The following is a 20610-nucleotide window of genomic DNA, read 5'->3' on the forward strand; positions in this document are numbered from 1 at the left end:
AGTTCCATCTGTTGGAGAACTTTATGACAGCTCCTGGGGATTTCAGACAGTATTACTTTTGACAGCTAGATAGCTGGACAGATAGACATACAGAAGATATAGATGATAGATAATAGATGACAGATAGATGACATAGATGAGAGAGAGACAGAGATTAAGTCTCCTTTCAAGCTTACATTATACTTTGTGAGCATTTTCCATCTCCAAATCACAAGAAACATGGAGGCACAGCTGACTGGAATAATTTCTACCCTGGGTGAAGAGCATGGAGAAGCAGAAGCTGTTTACAGCCATACTAGTAGTTAGAATCTTTGAGAGAGAGAAAAGGGAAATTGGTGACAAGATAACCACCTTGGAGATTTAGTGGCAGATTCCTTCCTTTCAAAGCCTTTTCTACTCCCTTGGATAAATTCAAATGACCAGCTAGATAGATAGATGTTAGACAGACAGACAGACAGATAGACAGATAGATATGGATGGATAATTGATAGATGATAGACTGATATGGATGGATGCATGCATCGAGGGATGATAAATAGACAGATACATACTGTAGATATGGATGGAGAGAGGGAATTTAGAAATAGTGGTGTCCCCTTATCCTCCTTCAAATTGCTGTATGCAAGCATATTTTTTGTCTCAGAATTTTTTTATATATGCACAACTAAAAGCATATTCATTCTTAAATCCAGGAAATGTGGTAGATCTGCCCTGCAGAGTGTCAAAATAAATAACTCAGAATGCCCATTGTTATGTTTCGGGTTCGGACGAGCAGGAAAGACGCCAGGCAGATGAGTACAGAAGAATAGTTGCTTTATTCATAACTATAACTGTACTGAGGATTAAGGGTAACCATGCAATCTTTATATAGTCTCCCATAGTCTAAACAACCAATCAGATTGAACCCATCATTCCCGCCAAGTTGACTGCAGTCAGGACTGGAAAGTCCTATCTGTGCTGCTGGAGAACCATTAGCTTTCCAGCTTACACGTGGTAAGGTATTCCCCAAAAGCTCAATACATAACACCCATCTGATGGCAAACAATGTTCAAAACTAGGATTTTCCAACATCGCTGCTCTCCAGATGTGTCACCCTCAACTCCCATAACACCCCGGTCAATGGGGCCATTAGTAAGAATTCTGGGAACTGAAGTCCATAGAACTGGAAGGTAACTGTTATGTATCTAGTTGCAGGCATCTGCATAGCAACAGCCACTAGGGGGCGTTGGCCTGGACGGTTTTGGCAGGAAACCTAGTTTCGGCGGGAAACCTAGGGCCAACCCCATTGGCTGGCCACCTCCCTGGCCGAGTATATAAGGAGACCAGGTAGCCCTTGTTCCTGAGTATGCACCCCCCACAATAAAGAGCTGAACACGTACTCCGGCTGGCGTCTCTTCCTTGCGCCGGACCCACTACATTACAGTAACAAAGTCTAAATTAGTGTTTCTCAATTTGGCAACTTGAAGATGGGTGGACTTCAACTCTCAGAATTCCCCAGCTGGCTTCCCCAAGTCACATCTTCAAGGTGCCCAAGTTGAGAGACACTGGATCTATCATTCTTGGTAGGCCCCAGGTGTCTCTTACAGGCCTCTCTGTGCTGAGGGGAGAGAATTAAAATGAAGCCAAGCTGATCATAATAGCTGGTTTCAACTTCATCAAGAACCATGCTGCAAACATTTAAATTGAACTTAAGACTTTTTATTGGGTAGATTTGAATGAAGCTCCACACATTCTTATAAAAATACACTTCTGAAATAAATGAATAAAAAATATTGAACTAACAATTACAGAAAATACAGGGGAATCCTAAAGAATTTAGAATTCTAAAGAAGCTGAAGGGAAGAGAAAAGTTAAGTCGGAAACCGGCACATAAGTTCTTATTTAGCTCCTCTTCATTTCAGTGAGTTTTACACAAGAGAAATTCAGATTGACTAAGGCCTAGACCTAATATATAAAACTGAATGGAAATCAATGAAACAAACAAACAAACAAAAACAACTGTCAGGCATTGTATTAGTGGGGCAATATAAAAAACTAAAAGTTCCATAAAACCTGGCTTGTTTATTAGTCTGCAAGGTTCTTCAATCTTGATACTCTCACTCCAGTCCAGCCCATGACAAACTATCTCTGTGCAAAGTTCCCCTTGTTTTCGAAAACAAATAGGAATGCCTTTCTACTATTTTCAGAAAACACATATTTGGCCTTCTAATTTTGTGTCTCACGGGGGCAAAGATAAATGAAGTCTGGAAAAGGAGCAGTCTTGCCAAACATCTTCATTAAGTCTATGAGCACTTGAGGTAGTGTTTCTCAATCTCAGTGAGTTTAAGAGGTGCAGACTTCAACTCCCAGAATTCCCCAGCCAATATGGCTGGCTGGGGAATTCTGGGAGTTGAAGTCTACACCTCTTAAACTTCCTAAGCTTAAGAAACACTGCTGTATAGTATATTAGCTCATGACATGGCTAATGAGAAAAGAGATTTCCTTTGGATAGCAATTTCAGACACTCTTAGGCAGAGTAAGCCTCATTCAGTTTGATGGGACTTATTCCCAAGAGATCAGCCATAGAACTGCGTTGCAATTTCTGCCATTGTTTATCTACAGTTATGACCATAACTGGACCTGGAATCTCCATCGTTAAGATGTTGCGGTTGTAAGTCGAGGCAGACCCAACTTTGCAATAACTTTTATGATGGTTGTTAAGTGACACAAGCAAACTTCAAGCAAATCTAACTTTCCCAATGGGTGCTTTTTGCTGGAAACAATCATGTGACCACAGGATGCTGCAACAGTTTATAAATGCAAATCAGTTGCCAAGTGAATTGTGATCACGTGACTGTGGGGATGGTAAGATGGTCATAAGTGCAAGTAAGATCTAAATCACTTTTTCCAAGGCTGTCATAACTTTGAACCATTGCTGTCATAAATCAAGGACTAACTACCTGTATTTATTAATTGGCTCTTTGTTAAGTAGTTCCTCTGAAATTATTCAGCATCAAGAGTAAAATTATTCAGGATCAAATGTTATTACCCTAGGAAAAAATAAGTAAAAGTTATGTAATAAGATGAACTATTTTAACCTGCCAAGTTCTCGGAAATCCACTGGAACCAACAGAAACAAACCTTTAATCTGTAAGCAAGGACAGGCAAAGCATAATGCTATTTCCTACTTAATATATGTTCATATAATTCAAAATTTAAACTCTCGTATTTATACATTTTGTACATTGTGCCGATTAGATATTTCCATTTTGCCTTTATCTTAATCCAAAGACTTTTTTTAAAAAAAGGAAGAAATACCCTCTCCTATGGCTGTTTTAAACTTGGTACTTCTGAAGTGATGCAAAGGACAAAGCGCTGCAGAATAATTGGAAAGGTCTCTGAATGGAATAAAAGCATTTAAACCTACATACATATCTAACTGCCAACTATATCAGCTCTTTGGGGGTGCCCATATAAAGCGTTTCCTTTGTAGACATTCCCAGAGAGCTGATACAATGAAAAATCTGAGTTAATAAAATCTGAGTTAATAATAATTAAAAAAAAATCTAGTTAGGATATTCCTACATGTGTGCATAAAAGCCATTCACCCAGCACTTCTGAGCATGAATCAGCCAAGCAATTTGCAGCATCATAAAAAAAAATTAGCAAGTAGAACTTTTGTTACTATACTTTCTTTCTGGCGATGCGGATTAAGACTTTCTTCTACACAAAATAGACTCAAAGCCTGATCAATGCTCATTATTCTTCAGGCACAACCCCTCACCACCATCACCTGGAAATTTGTCAACCATCCAGCCTCCCATGGACCTTTTTATCCTCTAAAACAGGGGTGTCAAACTCAATTTCACTGAGGGCCGCATCAGCATTGCAGTTGCCCTCAGGGGGCCAGGTGGGTATGGCCTGGGTGGGCGTGGCCTACTGGGTGGGTGTGGCTAGAGTGCATATGGCCTACTGGGTGGGCGTGGCCAGATCTACATCGTTCGCATCAAGGGTACCTATGGGGGCCTGGGTAGGAGTGGGACAGATCTGAGGGTCTCTGGCAGGAGGAGGGTCTCTGGGCCAGGGCCAAGGCAGTGGGGGCCGTTCCCTCACTGTTTCCAGGATGGCTTCGCGGGCCACATGAAAGCACTTTGCGGGCCGGATCCGGCCCCCGGGCCTTGTGTTTGACATGTCTGCTCTAAAAGAAGAGGGAAAATGAAATTAAAAAGTTCTTGGTGAAACTGGGCTGGGCCAGTGTTTAGTTTCTCTCTGCTTTTGGGTCTGCCATACCTGTGGCTTATAAGAAAGCAGGGGAAATGAGATGCTGAGGACTTTCATAAGAGAAGTTGAGGGAGAGAACTCTCTCTTTCACTCCTCCATCTTCCACTCATCCCTCATATATGAACAAGGGACATCTTAACATAATGATCAGGGGATAGACTAGAGCAAGGGTAGGCAACCTCGGCTCTTTTATGACTCGTGGACTTCAACTCCCAGAATTCCTGAGCCAGCGTGGCTCAGCTTGGAAAACTCTCCCTTTTCCCTCAGCATGGCTGGCTCAGGAATTCTGGGAGTTGAAGTCCACGAGTCATAAAAGAGCCAAGGTTGTCTATCCCTGGACTAGAAGATATAGGATACATCTATCCTGTAGGATAATGAGATATACCCAACAACGCCTATGTAAACCATAAAGATTTTCTGCTCCAGAAGTGGCCTAAGAGGTGAATCTACCTTTTAACTCACTATTTAGGAGTTGTGTCTATGGAGATTCTCAATAATCTGAGTCCTGGTGGTCCAAAGGTGCTTTTTCAAATGTCAACTGGGCTTTCCTGGTTTTTCCTTGAAGACATTTTGCTTCTCATCTAAACTGAACTGAAAAAGTTTCTTGGATGGGAAGCGGAAGGTCTCCAAGGAAAGGCAAAGGAAGCCCTATTTAGGAGGAACTTTCTCCTAACTTATTGGAGGCTGGGGACACCTAAGAAGACTTCTTAAGGGGCTCTGGTACTTTGCCATTGGCATCCCCAGTCACCTGTGAAGTGGATCCTGTCTCAGACTCTCCACTTAGCAGCTGCTCTGTTTCCCCTTTTCCTCCCTTCCCATTCATGTCTTCCATAGCTATCGAAGGCACCCTAGACTGGCGCTTCCCAAAGAAAGTCACAAGAGTCCCACGCCGGGCTTCCCCTTCCCCTACAGCCCCTGCCTGTTGCTCCATGTCCTTATCCAAGCCCGTATCATCCGGCAATCTTGCTTGTCCAGGCCATTCTGGGGCATTGAAGCTGGTTGAGCCAGAGTGACGACGACGCCTAAAATACAGGAAAGCTAGAAGGCCCACAATCAGCAGGATGGAGACAATAACGACCAAAATGATGACAGAATGTTTCCTCTCTGAAGAAATTTGATCAAAAGGGACAGATTCTGATGCATTGGTGATAGAGGTCACCAATGTGGTGAAAGGACCAGATGGATGCTGGCTGCTGGTCTCAGGAGTCTGAGTCAATTCTGTAACAGCTTGTCTTGGTGGTATTGGTCCTTTTCTGCCCTGTTTTGGTTCTGTACTCTTTGTAGCTTCTGTGTAGGCGATTGCACTGGATGATTGCTCAGAGAAGCTCCCTTGGGATCTGGTTCCAAAATCCTTTGCTGGAGAAGACGCCTTCTCACTATCGAAGTGTGGTGCGACAGTCATTTTGGAGGAAACTTCCTTCTGACCAAGAGATGTTGTGGATTCTCGTACCTCAGCTGCTTCACTGTGAGGTTTTTTTCCTTCAGTAGAGACCGTGACATTACTTGGCATAGGGGAGGAAGTGTCTTCTGGGGCAACAGCCTTCACGACAGTGGAAGAATGTAGTTCCTGTTTTGAGACTGGAGGTGCTTCACTATGAGGTTTTTTTCCTTCAGTAGAGACCGTGACGTCACTTGGCATAGGGGAGGAAGTGTCTTCTGGGGCAACAGCCTTCACGACAGTGGAAGAATGTAGTTCCTGTTTTGAGACTGGAGGTGCTTCACTATGAGGTTTTTTTCCTTCAGTAGAGACCGTGACGTCACTTGGCATAGGGGAGGAAGTGTCTTCTGGGGCAACAGCCTTCACGACAGTGGAAGAATGTAGTTCCTGTTTTGAGACTGGAGGTGTTGCTCTGAGGGATGATGCTGGTTGCACTGAAGTGTTCACACTTCCGCTAAGAATGCCATGCATGGTGGCATCAGGAGGTGATGTAACAGATGTCATGGAAATCTTTGCAGTCACCTTAGGAGATACTGGAGGAAGTGAGATGCTGATATTGCTGGCTGTTGTATTTACAATGGTGCTCATATTTTTGGGGTCAGTGACCTCGCTTATATTTTGTCCCTCTATAAGAATATCTGTGGGGAAAAGTAGGAAGACAACGAAAAGCATCTTGTGGGCAATTACTTGCTGGAACAAGGATCTTGATTTTTCCATGGCAGCAGAATTCCCAAGCCCAGGCCCTCTTGGTGTGGAATAAGTAATGGCTATAAAGAATCTGGGAACAAAAAAAATGTGACAAGTTGTAAGAGAACATTGTATGCTTAAGACAGAGGGGCAAAACTATAGAATGACTTGAAAACTTCAATCTGAGAAGGAGAATGGCCTAAACTGGCAAAGGACTGTACCCAAGGATTTTTTATATGCCCAGAGAATGTGGAGATCCACATCCAAAGATATGGATTTCCACATACATTGTAGCCTGCACCACAATGCCTATGTTGATGTACCATATGCCTCTTTCCTATTAATTTTTGGATAGAGATGAGGAATTGCAAGCACTACCTTACTCTTGCTCAGATTTTTGATGCCCCTCCACCCACCCATACTTCTGGTGGTCCAAAGGTATATTTCCCTAGTACCATGTCATGTGTGAATACTGAAGAAGAGACACCTTATCAATGATACACAACTTACAATCCACTCTCAGAAAATGCATTCCAAAATCTAGAGCTAAAAATAGGCTTGTGAGCAAGCGGTGAAAGAGTGGAACTGTAATCTTAAAGCAAAGGACAGGAGATCCTCTTTAGGTGCCTTTAAGACATGTTTTATCGCTGGAGATTGGCTGTGGATTATTAACAGGTCTGTGTGAATTGTGAGTTCTGCAGAAAAACTTCTGAATGTGGCAAGGGGTGCAGAACTCAGCTTTATGAAGCCAATATAATTAGTCTGTCAAGGAATAATTCTTCCTATCAGAGGGCGATGGACCGTGCTTCAGATGATGCATAATGTGTGTGGGTGAAGTAAAATAGAGCCTGATGCATATTCTATTAAAAACCTTTAATCACAAAAGAAAAATATATATAAACAAAAAAAGCTAACCGACTACATACTCTCTCATCAGACAGTAAAAGAAAAGTGTAAAAAGACAAAGACTAGAAAACTTTCTTACACTTGCACACACAGCAGAGCTAACTCATAACATAGCTAGACCACATGACATTCACTATGGTTACCAGATAGGTTATCAACACAGGTGCAGAACAGAAGGAAATGTACAATTAGAATTGAGCTTTTCGGACGAACTAAAAAAAACGTGCAGTGACATAGTCACCAGTGGTTACATCTGTAAAATGGAACAATACTTGGTGTTCAGTCCCTTTTTACGTCACTCTCCATCTGGTAGCCAACATGCAACCACGTAGCTAAAAGTCCAGAGATGCCACATGCCCTTTTCCTAAAAGAACATTTTGACTTCCAACCACTAGGTGGCAATAGCAGATAGAGTTTACATTTGCCCTATGTAAAATGTGAAGAAAGAATTCTCTGCCCAGGGATGACATCAGCTGGAAGCCAGGGCTAACACACATAGTAAACAGGAAAAAAATAAATTATTTCTGAAAGAATTAGGGTTTGTTTGTTTGTTTTTTTAAAAAATCTTTGGTTCCTTTGCCTCAAGAATGGGCCGAAGATGAGTATGGCCCAAGGAACCAAGAACGAGATGTGGAGTTACTTCCAAGTCATTTCTTTATTGTGCTCACCTATTAACAGAAAGGGACGCGGTGGCTCAGTGGGTTAGGACGCTGAGCTTGTCGATCAGAAGGTCGGCAGTTTGGCAGGTCGAATCCCGAGTGCCGCGTAACAGAGTGAGCACCTGTTACTCGTCCCAGCTTCTGCCAACCTAGCAGTTCGAAAGCATGTAAAAATGCAAGTAGAAAAATAGGGGCCACTACGGTGGGAAGGTAACAGCGTTCCGTGCGCCTTTGGCGTCTAGTCATGCCGGCCACATGACCACGGAGACGCTCCTCGGCTTTGAAACGGAGATGAGCACCGGCCCCTAGAGTCGGAAACGACTAGCACGCATGTGCGGGGGAACCTTTACCTTTACCTTATTAACAGAAATGTCCCAAATGTGCTTTTTTTCCCCAAAAGGCAACTGGACTATGTTTCTTCTTGAGGAAGAAATGTTATTTCCTTGAAGAAAACGATGTAAGAAGAGGTTTCTTTCTTCAAGGGAAAAACATTTCTTCCTCAAGGAGAAAGCATATTCCAGTTTTTTTCTTTCTTTTTTTATTTAAAGCACCTTTGAGATAACCCATGACGATGACTGAGAACCTCTGTAGATAATGACAAAAACCTTGCCAGACTACTACATATTGCTAGGGACGTCTGCCTTCACCCTCTTTCTGCATACCAAAGACTCTGTCTTTGACAGGTTTTTTGACAGGTGTTTTTTTTGACAGGTTTTTTTTTTGGACAGTTTCACTGTCTCTTTGCTCTCTCCCTCCTGCAACTCAAGACTATGTTCCACCCCAGTTCCTCCGTAATTTTCCAGTTGTTTTCCTTGAAGAAGAAAGTTTTTTTAAAAAAACAGCAAAGCAAAGTCATTTTATTATCTCCAACTCATTTACAGAAGATGAACGTGGTGACTACTTAAGTTCATTAATGAATGAACAAAGGGAACAGAATGACCCTCAAAACGTTGACTCTTCCATCCTTCACCAGTCAGTTAGAACCGAAGAAGCTTCTTAAATGAGAAGTGAAATGTTTTCAAAGAGAAAACCTGGATGATTGAGAATCCTGGATGATTGAGAATCTCCATAAACAAAACTGTGTTTTGAAGTCTTTTTTTCCTGCAACTATAGGCAACTATTACACATCCCTTCATGGATTACTGCCTTGTCGTGGCGAAGGGGCTTGCGTAATTCAATGAAGCTATGAGCTATGCCGTGCAGGGCCACCCAAGACGGACAGGTCATAGCAGAGAGTTCTGACAAAACGTGATCCACTGGAGAAGGAAATGGCAACCCACTCCAGTATCTTTGCCATGAAAACCCTATGGACAGTACCAAAAGGCAAAACGATATGACGCTGGAAGATGAGCTCCTCAGGTCGGAAGGCGTCCAATATGCTACTGGGGAAGAGCAGAGGGCTAGTACTAGTAGCGCCAGAAAGAATGAAGCGACTGGGCCAAAGCCGAAAGGACGCTCAGCTGTGGATATGTCTGGTGGTGAAAGGAAAGTCCGATGCTGTAAAGATTTTTTCTCCATAGGAACCTGGAATGTAAGATCCATGAATCAAGGCAAGCTGGACGTGGTCAAACAAGAGATGACAAGACTGAACATCGACATCTTAGGTATCAGCGAACTAAAATGGACAGGAATGGGTGAATTTAATTCAGATGGCCATCAGGTATACTACTGTGGGCAAGAATCCCTCAGAAGAAATGGAGTAGCCTTCATAGTCAATAAAAGAGTAGGAAAAGCAAGACTGGGATACAATCCTCAAAATGACAGAATGATCTCAGTTCGAATCCAAGGCAAACCATTCAATATCACAGTAGTCCAAGTCTATGCCCCAACCACCGGTGCTGAAGAGGATGAAATTGACCGGTTCTATGAAGCCCTACAGCACCTTATAGAACTAACACCAAAAAATGATGTCCTTATCATCATGGGGGATTGGAATGCTAAAGTAGGAAGCCAAAAGATAACCGGAATAACAGGCAAGTTTGGCCTTGGAGTACAAAATGAAGCAGGGCACAGGCTGATAGAATTTTGTCAAGAGAATACGATGGTCATAGCAAACACTCTTTTCCAACAACCCAAGAGACGGCTCTACACATGGACATCACCAGACGGTCAACACAGAAATCAGATTGACTATATGCTCTGCAGCCAAAGATGGAGAAGCTCTATACAGTCAGTAAAAACAAGACCAGGAGCTGACTGTGGCTCAGACCATGAGCTTCTTGTTGCAAAGTTTAGGCTTAAACTGAAGAAAGTAGGGAAAAGCACCAGGCCAGTCAGGTATGAATTAAATCATATCCCCGTTGAATATACAGTAGAGGTGACAAATAGATTTAAGGAATTAGATCTGATAGACAGGGTGCCTGAAGAACTATGGACAGAGGTTCGCAACATTGTACAAGAGGTAGCAACCAAAACCATCCCAAAGAAAAAGAAATGCAAGAAAGCAAAATGGCTGTCTGAGGAAGCTTTGCAAATAGCTGAGGAAAGGAGGGAAGCAAAAGGCAAGGGAGAAAAAGAAAGATACGCCCAATTGAATGCAGAAGTCCAGAGAATAGCTAGAAGAGATAAGAATGCCTTCTTAAATGAACAGTGCAAAGAAATAGAAGAAAACAATAGAGTAGGGAGGACCAGAGATCTTTTCAAGAAAATTGGAGAGATGAAGGGAACGTTCAATGCAAAAATGGGCATGAAAAAGGACCAAAATGGCAGGGACCTAACAGAGGCAGAAGAGATTAAGAAGAGATGGCAAAATTACACAGAAGAACTATACAAGAATGAGCTTAACGTCCCTGATAATCACAATGAGGTGGTCACTGACCTCGAGCCAGACATCCTAGAATGTGAAGTGAAGTGGGCCTTAGAAAAGCTGAGCAACAACAAAGCTAGTGGAGGTGACAGTATTCCAGCTGAGCTATTCAAAATCTTAAAAGACGATGCAGTAAAAGTGCTACACTCAATTTGCCAGCAAATTTGGAAAACTCAACAGTGGCCACAGGATTGGAAAAGATCAGTTTACATTCCAATTCCAAAGAAAGGCAGTGCCAAAGAATGTTCAAACTATCGCACCATTGCACTCATTTCTCATGCTAGTAAAGTTATGCTTAAAATCCTACAAGCTAGACTCCAGCAGTATGTGGATCGAGAACTACCAGAAGTACAGGCAGGATTTCGAAGAGGCAGAGGAACTAGAGATCAAATAGCCAACATACACTGGATCATGGAGAAAGCTAGAGAGTTCCAGAAAAACATCTACTTCTGCTTCATTGACTATGCTAAAGCCTTTGATTGTGTGGATCATAACAAACTGTGGCAAGTTCTTAAAGAGATGGGAGTACCAGAACATCTTATTTGTCTCTTGAGAAACCTATATGCGGGCCAAGAAGCAACAGTGAGAACTGGACACGGAACCACTGATTGGTTCCAAATTGGGAAAGGTGTCCGGCAAGGCTGTATACTGTCGCCTTGCCTATTTAACTTATATGCAGAGCACATCATGAGAAAGGCAGGGCTAGAGGAGTCAAAAGTTGGAATTAAGATTGCTGGAAGAAATATCAACAACCTAAGATATGCAGATGATACCACTCTAATGGCAGAAAGTGAAGAGGAACTGAAGAGTCTCTTGTTGCGAGTGAAGAAGGAGAGTGCAAAAGTTGGGTTGAAACTAAACATTAAGAAAACCAAGATCATGGCATCCGGCCCTCTCAATTCCTGGCAAATAGATGGGGAAGAAATGGAGGTAGTGACAGATTTTATTTTCCTGGGCTCCAAGATCACTGCAGATGGGGACTGTAGCCAAGAAATTAAAAGACGCTTGCTCCTCGGGAGGAAAGCCATGGCAAATCTAGACAGCACACTAAAAAGCAGAGACATCACCCTGTCAACAAAAGTGCGTATAGTCAAGGCTATGGTCTTCCCAGTTGCAATGTATGGCAGTGAAAGTTGGACCATAAGAAAGGCTGAGCGCAAAAGAATTGAGGCCTTTGAACTCTGGTGCTGGAGAAGACTCCTGCGAGTCCCTTGGACTGCAAGGCGATCAAACCGGTCAGTCCTAGAGGAGATCAACCCTGACTGCTCTTTAGAAGGCCAGATCCTGAAGCTAAAACTCAAATACTTTGGCCACCTAATGAGGAGGAAGGACTCACTGGAGAAGAGCCTAATGCTGGGAAAGATTGAGGGCAATAGAAGAAGGGGACGACAGAGAATGAGGTGGCTGGATGGAGTCACTGAAGCAGTAGGCGTGAGCCTAAATGGACTCCAGAAGATGGTAGAGGACAGGAAAGCCTGGAGGAACATTGTCCATAGGGTCGCGATGGGTCGGACACGACTTCGCAACTAACAACAACAACAACACATCCCATGGACTGCAAAAATAACAAAGAAGTCCTAGCCCGAATCTCACCAAAAATATTACTTGAAGCCAGGATTGTCAAACAGAGGCTGTCATACTTTGGTCATGTCATGAGAGATGATTCACTCAAAAAGTCAGTCATGCTGGGGGTGATCAGCAGAAAAAAGAGAAGGGGCCTCCTTAGTACTGGCTGGCCAGACACTATAAAGGATGACACCAGGATGATCATGGCTGATCTGAAGGAGACAGAGGGTGTGAGACAGAGGGGCATGGAGAGCGCTGATCCATAGAGTGGCCGAGGGTTGGACATGACTGAATGGCTGACAATGACAATAACACCAAAGTCTGAAAAAAACCAAGACCTTCAAAAAAATTCAAGCCTTGACAAACAACACTTGGAAGCAATTTGTTGCTGCAAAATGGGTGTAGAGTTCTCCGTCTATTGTGTAATCATCCTCTCAGCCACATTGAGGGGCCTGGCTTTGTGACAAAGCCATGGAAGGGAAGTCTAGTAGAGAAGATGAAGTTGGCTGAATAGAAATGGCAATCTCTCATAAGCAGCGAAGCGACCGCCACCAACGTTCAGAAAGACTGGAAGTCCTATAGTGCTTCTTGGTGGTATGTAGCCTCCGTGAGACCAAACCCACCATAAAACATGTGAGTTTTGCAACATGCAAGGTCGTGCGCGTTGCTCACCCACTTGAACCATCATCTCCTTCAGCTTCCCAGTAGACTCTCATGTTGGAGACAAAGTTGAAGGAGAGATGTTAGCACCATGTGCTTGTCAGCCTGAAGGCGGACCTCTTTGCAACTCTCCTTGCTGTTTCACAGGGCAGCAAATTTCCTACCAACGCCACACTCAACACAACTGAATGAGAATTGTTTGGAGACCTTTCTTCATGCATAAGGAGAGGAGAGGGCAGGGGTGAGGAGAGGAAAGGAGAGGAGAGGAGAGGAGAGGAGAGGAGAGGAGAGGGAGAGGTGGAAAAAGAGGGAGATTTTTAAAAAGTAGCATAGAAAGCTGGACAGAAAAATAAGTCCCAGACTATCCACAGGAAACCTTCAACTATAGTTAAAAACTATGAGTGGAAACTTTCAAGTGCTCATACATTTAATGAAGATGTTTGGCAAGACTGCAAGGAAATAGAAACTAAAAAACAGCTTTCTAGTGTTGCAACTGCTTATCTTTCTCAAGACTCTCTTGGTTTACTCCTAGTATGTTGAAAAGACTTCTGTCTATTTCTCTTTGCTTAGGAAGTGATGGTTTTTAAAATCTTTTAAAGAAATATTAAATATTATATTTAAAATTTGATCGCCATCAAATGGGAGTTCCCCCCTTCTCCCTCCCCAGATTTCAGCCTGGATGGCTACTGATGCATTTTTTTATTTTTTTTTGTCCTTAGGGCAGTCTCCCTCCCCCCTCCCCTCCCCGTGACCTTTATCAAGGTCATTAAAGCTCCATTATCGCACCTCTGCAGTACACACCATGCTAGGGTATTGAAACTGTTTTGCTAACAGTAGGTCATTAAAGTTAAAAGACCACGTGTATTTGCATAATGCAAGGCAAATCTGGAACAGAACAACATAACTGGAGCATTTAGAGAGTTTTGAAAATAAAATATTGTGTTCTAAAGATGAAAGGCCTTTGATAACTATTCTATACCCCTCTAAACCCTATATGACTTGCACCTGCCTCAGAGCCGGTGCTTCTTCTTATAAACCCGCTACCTTTTCTTCTTCATTTGGTAATTCCATCCCCAGAGACCAGGAGGGAAACAAGACCCTATAGCGGGGGTCTGCAAGCTTGGCAATTTTAAGACTTGTGGACGTCAGCTCCCAGAATTCCATGCTATGCGGGCTGAGGAATTCTGGGAGTTGAAGTCCACAAGTCTTAAAGTTGCCTGGTTTGGAGACCCCTGCCCTATAGGAATCCCCACATGCAGTTATGTTCTAAGCCAAATGAAGCAGCTGGCATCTTCCACCAGCAAGAGAAAACTGCCCCATTTTGGCCTGAAGTATTCATGGCTTGTCTTCATCTACACAACACCAGTTGTTTTAAATGTCAGGTTTGAGAATTAGCCTGACTTGCTCAGCAGAAAGGGCATCCTACAAACACCAGAAGCCAGGAAGGACGTTGTCACTTCTGCAACTTGGACTTGGTGACACGGTGACAGGCTAGGCCATCACATCATGGCAGGGTTCTTAATCAACAGGTAAGATGCTAGGTGGACCAACTGGAGCTGTCCCATCAATAAAAGCTGGCATCCAGAGTAATCTGGATTTGAAGGTTGAAAAGTAAAGAGGCTTGTGAGGAAATGCAGATAATCAGGGCCATGTTTCTCAGCCTCAGCAACTTGAAGATGTGTGAACTTCAAGTCCCAGAATCCCCCCAGCCAGCATGCTGGGAGTTGAAGTCCACACATCTTAAACTAGTGAAGGTTGGGAAACATTGCACTGGGAAACTAAAAATCAGAGAAGCAAGAGAATCGGTCTCAGTAAAGTAACTGAGCTCAGCTGCCAGAATTTTTAAGGAAAGCCGTTGAAAATTTCTATTTCAGTCCTATTGTTCACATTCAACAAGCAGAGCTATGTCCTTAGCTCTCTATTTGGGCAGAGAGAATCTAGTGGTGCTACTGAGGCATGGCTGGCCAGAAATGATTCAAGCAAAAATCTATCTGGAAGACTCAAGGTGAGGAAATCGGTACAAACACAATTGTGGGTTGACGCCTTCCTCGTGGCAGCTCTGCTCTTCGCTGCATGCAAACACAAACCCCATCACTTGCGGCATCTTATTTGCTGCACATCAGTGAGTTTTCATGCAACGATTTGGGAACAGGATATATCCGCCAAAGATTCGAGAGGGGTACCGAATGAAGAACAGTGAGATCTGTAAGGTGGTCTGGATGACAATGCTTACCAGTCCAAAATATTTGTTTTGTGAAGTCAAATCTCATCTCCATTTCCACCTCCCCACTATACACCATCTGTTCTGGCCATGAAATTCACTTCTGCCTTGACTAAACTTCCCTTCTAATGCAAACTGAAGCTTGCTTCTGGAAGGCTAGGAGAGAAGATCAGAAGGGTCGACCCTACATGCCGGCTTCCCTTTCAATTTTTTCTCAGCCCACTAACATGTCCTCTTCCCAATATGATGTAGGGAAACTTTGTCCCCAAACCTTGATTGGAGAAGACCTGCACAGTAGCTTGATTGAGCCTTACATTCCACATCATCCACTCCGCTAGATCATAACCCTAATCCACCTTGCAGGATTGTTGTGAATCCAAAATTGAGGCATAGATATCCACTACATTTGCTGGTCAAGCATTTGGCTGAAAAACAACAATAAAACCTACACCTCTCTCTCTCTAGTAATACACTCACCTCCTTTGCCTTGACTCCCTGCAACAATTTCCTACTGATATTTCCCCCCCCCACCCCCGCCGCCATAATTTTGTAGGGAGTGAATAAGTAAGATGCATCCCACCCCCCGGCTCCCTGCCCACCAACCCACCCTGCTATACCTTCTTCTAGGTTTCTTCAGACAAAGCCAGGATGGGTCTCAGGGTTTTCAAGGAAAGGATCTTGTCTGCTAACCATGAACTGGCTCCGTTTCCCCTGTTCTCGCTTGATTGGGCAGGAAGGAGCGAATGAAACCAGAGCAGGTGGTGCTGCTGGAAAATGCAGAAAAAGAAGAAGCTAACCGTTACATTCATAGAGGAAGTGGCTTTGAGTGGTGGCAATCATGTTAATTCCACCCACTTCTATAGCATCTGAGGCTGAAGACTTGGATAAGGTATTCAGGGTTGAAAAGTGGGTTCCGTCTCCCCCCCCCACACCCTTGTTTTGCCCTCTCTTGATATATCCCCAGAGTGGACAAAAGATGAAAGAGTACTTCTGAGCAGATACAAAGCACCTTTCCCCTAGGCAAAGGCTCCAGAAGCGGCTGTGCCTCACCTTTTCTGCCAAAAGCAAAAAAAAAAAAATTGGGCAACTGCATAAAAGTGACACCAAACCCAAGTCATTTGTTCATTTCGGCCAACTTCCTGTGTTTTTCAGAGTTGCAAAGGTGAGTCATACGCAAGTACACAGCAATGGGCACCCTCGTGTAAATAGGGGAGAGATTGAGCAGAGGGGCCAGAAATGGACAAATGAAATTGCAGGTGGAGCTGAACATTTGAGCAACAGCACCCAGGGACCAATCCCAGATTTTTCAGGTGAGACTTGCAAGGAGTTAGCAGAGGGAAGAGATTTTTGTCTTACCAAACCACAGTCTTGATTGGTCTCCACACAGCGGCTCTTTCTACGTCTGAAGCACATGAAAGAAGAAGTAGTAGTAGTACTAATACATCTCAAAAGCTGTTATCATGGCTCGCATGTCTTCCTCTTATCAGGTCTGAAGGGTGGGTCCTCCTCCTCCTCCTGAGTTCCTCGGAACAAGGCTAGCAGCTTAAAGACTCTCCAGATGTTCTGGTAACCACAACAGAGAGAACCTTTTAGTGGTGCCCCTCCCCCAACACTCTGTGCCTACTGAGGCTGGCCAAAGAGATGGAACTATTCAAAACTATTCATCATTGCTCCATAGAGGCAATCAAAGGTCTTTTTCAATAATGATAAAAAAGCATATAATCTTTGCAGTTGTTATCATAAAAAGAGCCTTGGTGGAGCAGTGGGCTAATGCCTCCTTAAGTAACACCAGCTGCCTGCAATTAGTGCAGGTTCGCATCCCACCAGGCTCAGCCTTCCATCCTTCCGAGGTAGGTAAAATGAGGACCCAGATTGTTGGGGGCAATTAAGCTGACTTTGTAATAATGCCGCTTGGGGGGTGTATGAAAGCCCTAATAAGCAGGCATATACATAGAATGAAGGCTACTGCTAAGCTTGTAAGCCACCCTGAGTTTTCGGAGAAGGGTGGGATATAAATGGAATTTAAAAAAAAAAATGAAATGTCGCTTCAGTGGTCTTGAAACTTGCTGAGGTTCCCCTCTTTGGCCAGGCCTCAATATTTGGGGTGGGAGTGGGGGTCACTACTAACAAGTTCTTTCTGTTGTGGTCACTAGGACATTATTTCCCCACTAATATGTAGTCTTCCCTTACTGACGTCTGGAGTGGACGTCCCAAAGATGCTCTTTCAGGAGGCAACTGGACTTTCTTGTTTTTCTTTGAAGACATTTCGCTTCTCATCCAAGAAGCTTCTTCACCTCTGACTGGATGGTAGGGAATGGAAGAATTTATATTCCTTGCTGACAGCTGGTCATTTGCAATCTTTTAGAGAGACGTTGAGGCCACCTGGAGGTTTATCTGTATCCTCAATGTCACCTGAGTGGTGCAAATGGGTGTGGAGCCTTCTTGGAACTGTTGAAAGGACTGTGTTGTAGACTGGAGGTAGATGAGGTCGTATCCCTCCCCCTCTGTTGAGAGAGGGCTGTTCAGTTTTGACGTAGATGGCCTCTTTGACCCTTCTTTCAAACCAGCGGTCCTCTCTGTCCAAAATGTGGACTTTGCTGTCTTTGAAAGAGTGGCCTTTGTCTTTTAAAGGCAGATGGACTGCTGCATCTTGTCCTGATGGGTTTGTTCTCCTATGTTGTGCCATGCATTTATGAAGTGGTTTTTTTTTTAATTTCTCCAATGCAGAGATCTGCCCATGGATCTGGAGTGGATGGATTGAGAGAGGTTAAAGGGCCACGGCCATATTTGAGCCCAAAATTTCTAGTGTTAAGCAAGATAATTCCTAAGTGAGTCTTGCGTTATTTTATGACCTTTTACCACAGTTGTTAAATGTACCACCAGACTTGTTATAGGAATCGTGCAATCATTAAGCAAATCTGGCCTCCTCCACTGACTTTGCTTGTCGGAAGCTGGCTGAGAAGGTGATAAATGGTGATTATATGATGATCCCAGGATACATGTGACACCAGGACAGCGCAACTTGCCCAATTAGAGGTAGTCCTTGACTTGCAACCACAACTGAGGCCAAAATTTCCATTGCTAAGGAAGACGGTTATTAAGTAAGTTTTGCTCCATTTCGTGACATTTCTTGCCAGTGTTGTTAAGCAGTTGTTAAGTTAGTAACACAGTGGTTAATTGAATCTGGCTTCCCCATTGACTTTGTTTGTCAGAGGTTCGCAACCATCAGTCACATGATCCATGACTCTGCAACTGTCCCAAATACATGTCAGTTACCCAGTGTCCAAATGTTGATCATGTGACCCTGAGGATGCTACAACAGTCTTAAGTGTGAGAAATGGTCAGAAGTCATTTTTTTCAGGGCCATTGTAACTTCAAATGGTCACTAAATGAACTGCTGTAAGTTGATAACCACCTGTAGCTGGGTTTTGTTCAGTTTTTTTAATCTTATTATAATTCCAAACAACAGAGGAAAGGAAACAATGCTAACACAAACACCACTTAAAAAGACAATAAGAAATATAGGCAAAAAAGGGGGGATAAGCCAATACAAACATAAGAGGCGGACTGCTCTCTACATAGGGCTTCCCTTGAAGACCACTCGGAGGCTCCAACTGGTACAGAATGCAGCCGTGAGAGTTGTCTTGGGAGTTTCCCGGTACTCCCATGTTACACCTTTGCTCCGCGAGCTGCATTGGTTACCAGTTGTCTTCCGGGTGAGGTTCAAGGTTTTGGTTATGATCTTCAAGTCCTTACATGGCATGGGTCCGGGATACCTCGAGGACCACCTGCTGCCGGCGTCAACTCCCCTCCGCCCTGTGCGTGCCCACAGAGAGGGTCTCCTCAGGGTGCCTCCGGTCAGGGAATGTCGACTAGTGGCCCCCAGGGGGAGGGCCTTCTCTGTGGGTGCTCCGGCACTATGGAACCAACTGCCGGTTGAGCTCCGGATGGCATCGGACCTCCACTCCTTCCGCCGCGGGCTGAAGACCCACTTCTTTGAACTAGCTGGTCTGGCCTGATGGGGAGGGTTCTTTTTAATGGGTTTTTTATTATTTTATTGTCATTGTATTTTAATTGGGCATTGGTTTAATTTCTTTTTAATTTTTGTACTGTTATTTATTTATATATGCCCTGTTAACCGCCCTGAGTCCTTCGGGAGAAGGGCGGTATAGAAATTGAATAAACCTAACCTAAACCTAACCTTGAATAACAAGCAGATCTAAAATCTGATATGCTTAATGTAGTTTAATGTGCCATTAATGCTTTAGCATACTATAAAAGAATTCATATTCATTTTTCAGTCAAGCCATGTCTTCATTGATCTGGAAAAAAATTTTGTTTAGCGCAGTTAAAATCAATAAAGGAAGAAGAAAAATTATAAACAATAAACAATATTGAAAGAATTCTTTAAATAATATATAAACTATATATTAGATTAAAATATAAACTCTAGAAGCCAAATCTGGGCTGTGGTACAATATATAGCAACAATATATAGAAACTGGAATCCTGAAATGGTTACCAAATAAAACTAACTTCTACATCAGATTTACTTTTCCGATAAGAGGTTATTCTAGATATCAAAGCATACACCCATAATTTAATTAAAAATAAGTCTAGCTGAAATGTAGTTATGACTTTCTTCCTTTCTATGATGAATTCACTTCCAATATTGTTGCAACATTGCCACCACAAATGGAAGAAAGGGAGTTTACATATTTTTGCAATCTTAACAGCAGTAATATACCAGCAATGTAAAATATCTTATACTAGTTTTCCTTAAATATAATATTTATAGTAAATTTAATATGCTTTTTCCATTGAAATTCTCATAGGTCCATTTTAGCAGAATAACAGAATAACAGAGATGGATGGGACCTTGGAGGCCTTCTAGTCCAACCTCCTGCTTAGGCAGAAAACCCTATACCATTTCAGACAAATGGTTGTCCAATCTCTTCTTAAAAACTTCCAGTGTTGGAGCATTCACAGCTTCTGGAGGCAGTTTGTTCCACTGTTCCACTGATTAATTGTTCTAACAGTCAGGAAATTTCTCCTTAGTTCTAGGTTGCTTCTCTCCTTGGTAAGTTTCCATCCGTTGCTTCTTGTCTTGCCCTCAGGTGCTTTGGAGAATAGGTTGACCCCCCCCCCCTCTACTCTGTGGCAGCCCCTTAAATATTGAAACACTGCTTTCATGTTAACCCCTCCAGTCCTTCTTTTCAGTAAAGTAGATACACTCAATTCCAGCAACCATTCTTTATATGTTTTAAGATTTATGGTGGTGCAGTGGTTAGAATGCAGTATTGCAGGCTAACTCTGCTCACTGCCAGGAGTTTGATCCTCACTCTCTCAAGGTTTACTCAGCCTTGCATACTTCCAAGGTCAATGAAATGAGGACCCAGATTGTTGG

General features: G+C 43.2%; 1 protein-coding gene across 1 annotated transcript; it reads right to left on the reverse strand.

Annotated features, from left to right (window-relative positions):
- Positions 1-1682: 1682 nt before the first annotated feature.
- LOC308676700 (uncharacterized protein) lies at positions 1683-16855 on the reverse strand. Its single transcript, XM_081342693.1, has 3 exons — positions 16560-16855; positions 15821-15970; positions 1683-6476 (listed from the first exon to the last, which is right to left on the reverse strand). The coding sequence occupies exon 3, from the start codon at positions 6413-6415 to the stop codon at positions 4955-4957; it is 1461 nt and encodes a 486-aa protein (XP_081198819.1). The 5' UTR covers positions 6416-6476; positions 15821-15970; positions 16560-16855; the 3' UTR covers positions 1683-4954.
- Positions 16856-20610: the final 3755 nt, after the last annotated feature.

The sequence above is a fragment of the Vipera berus genome, assembly GCF_964194415.1.
Source record: "Vipera berus genome assembly, chromosome: W".
Lineage (NCBI taxonomy): Eukaryota > Metazoa > Chordata > Lepidosauria > Squamata > Viperidae > Vipera > Vipera berus.

What these genes read in the sequence shown, in the direction of transcription:
- LOC308676700 (XM_081342693.1), bottom strand. Translation starts at nt 6,415, where the DNA reads ATGGAAAAATCAAGATCCTTGTTCCAGCAAGTAATTGCCCACAAGATG.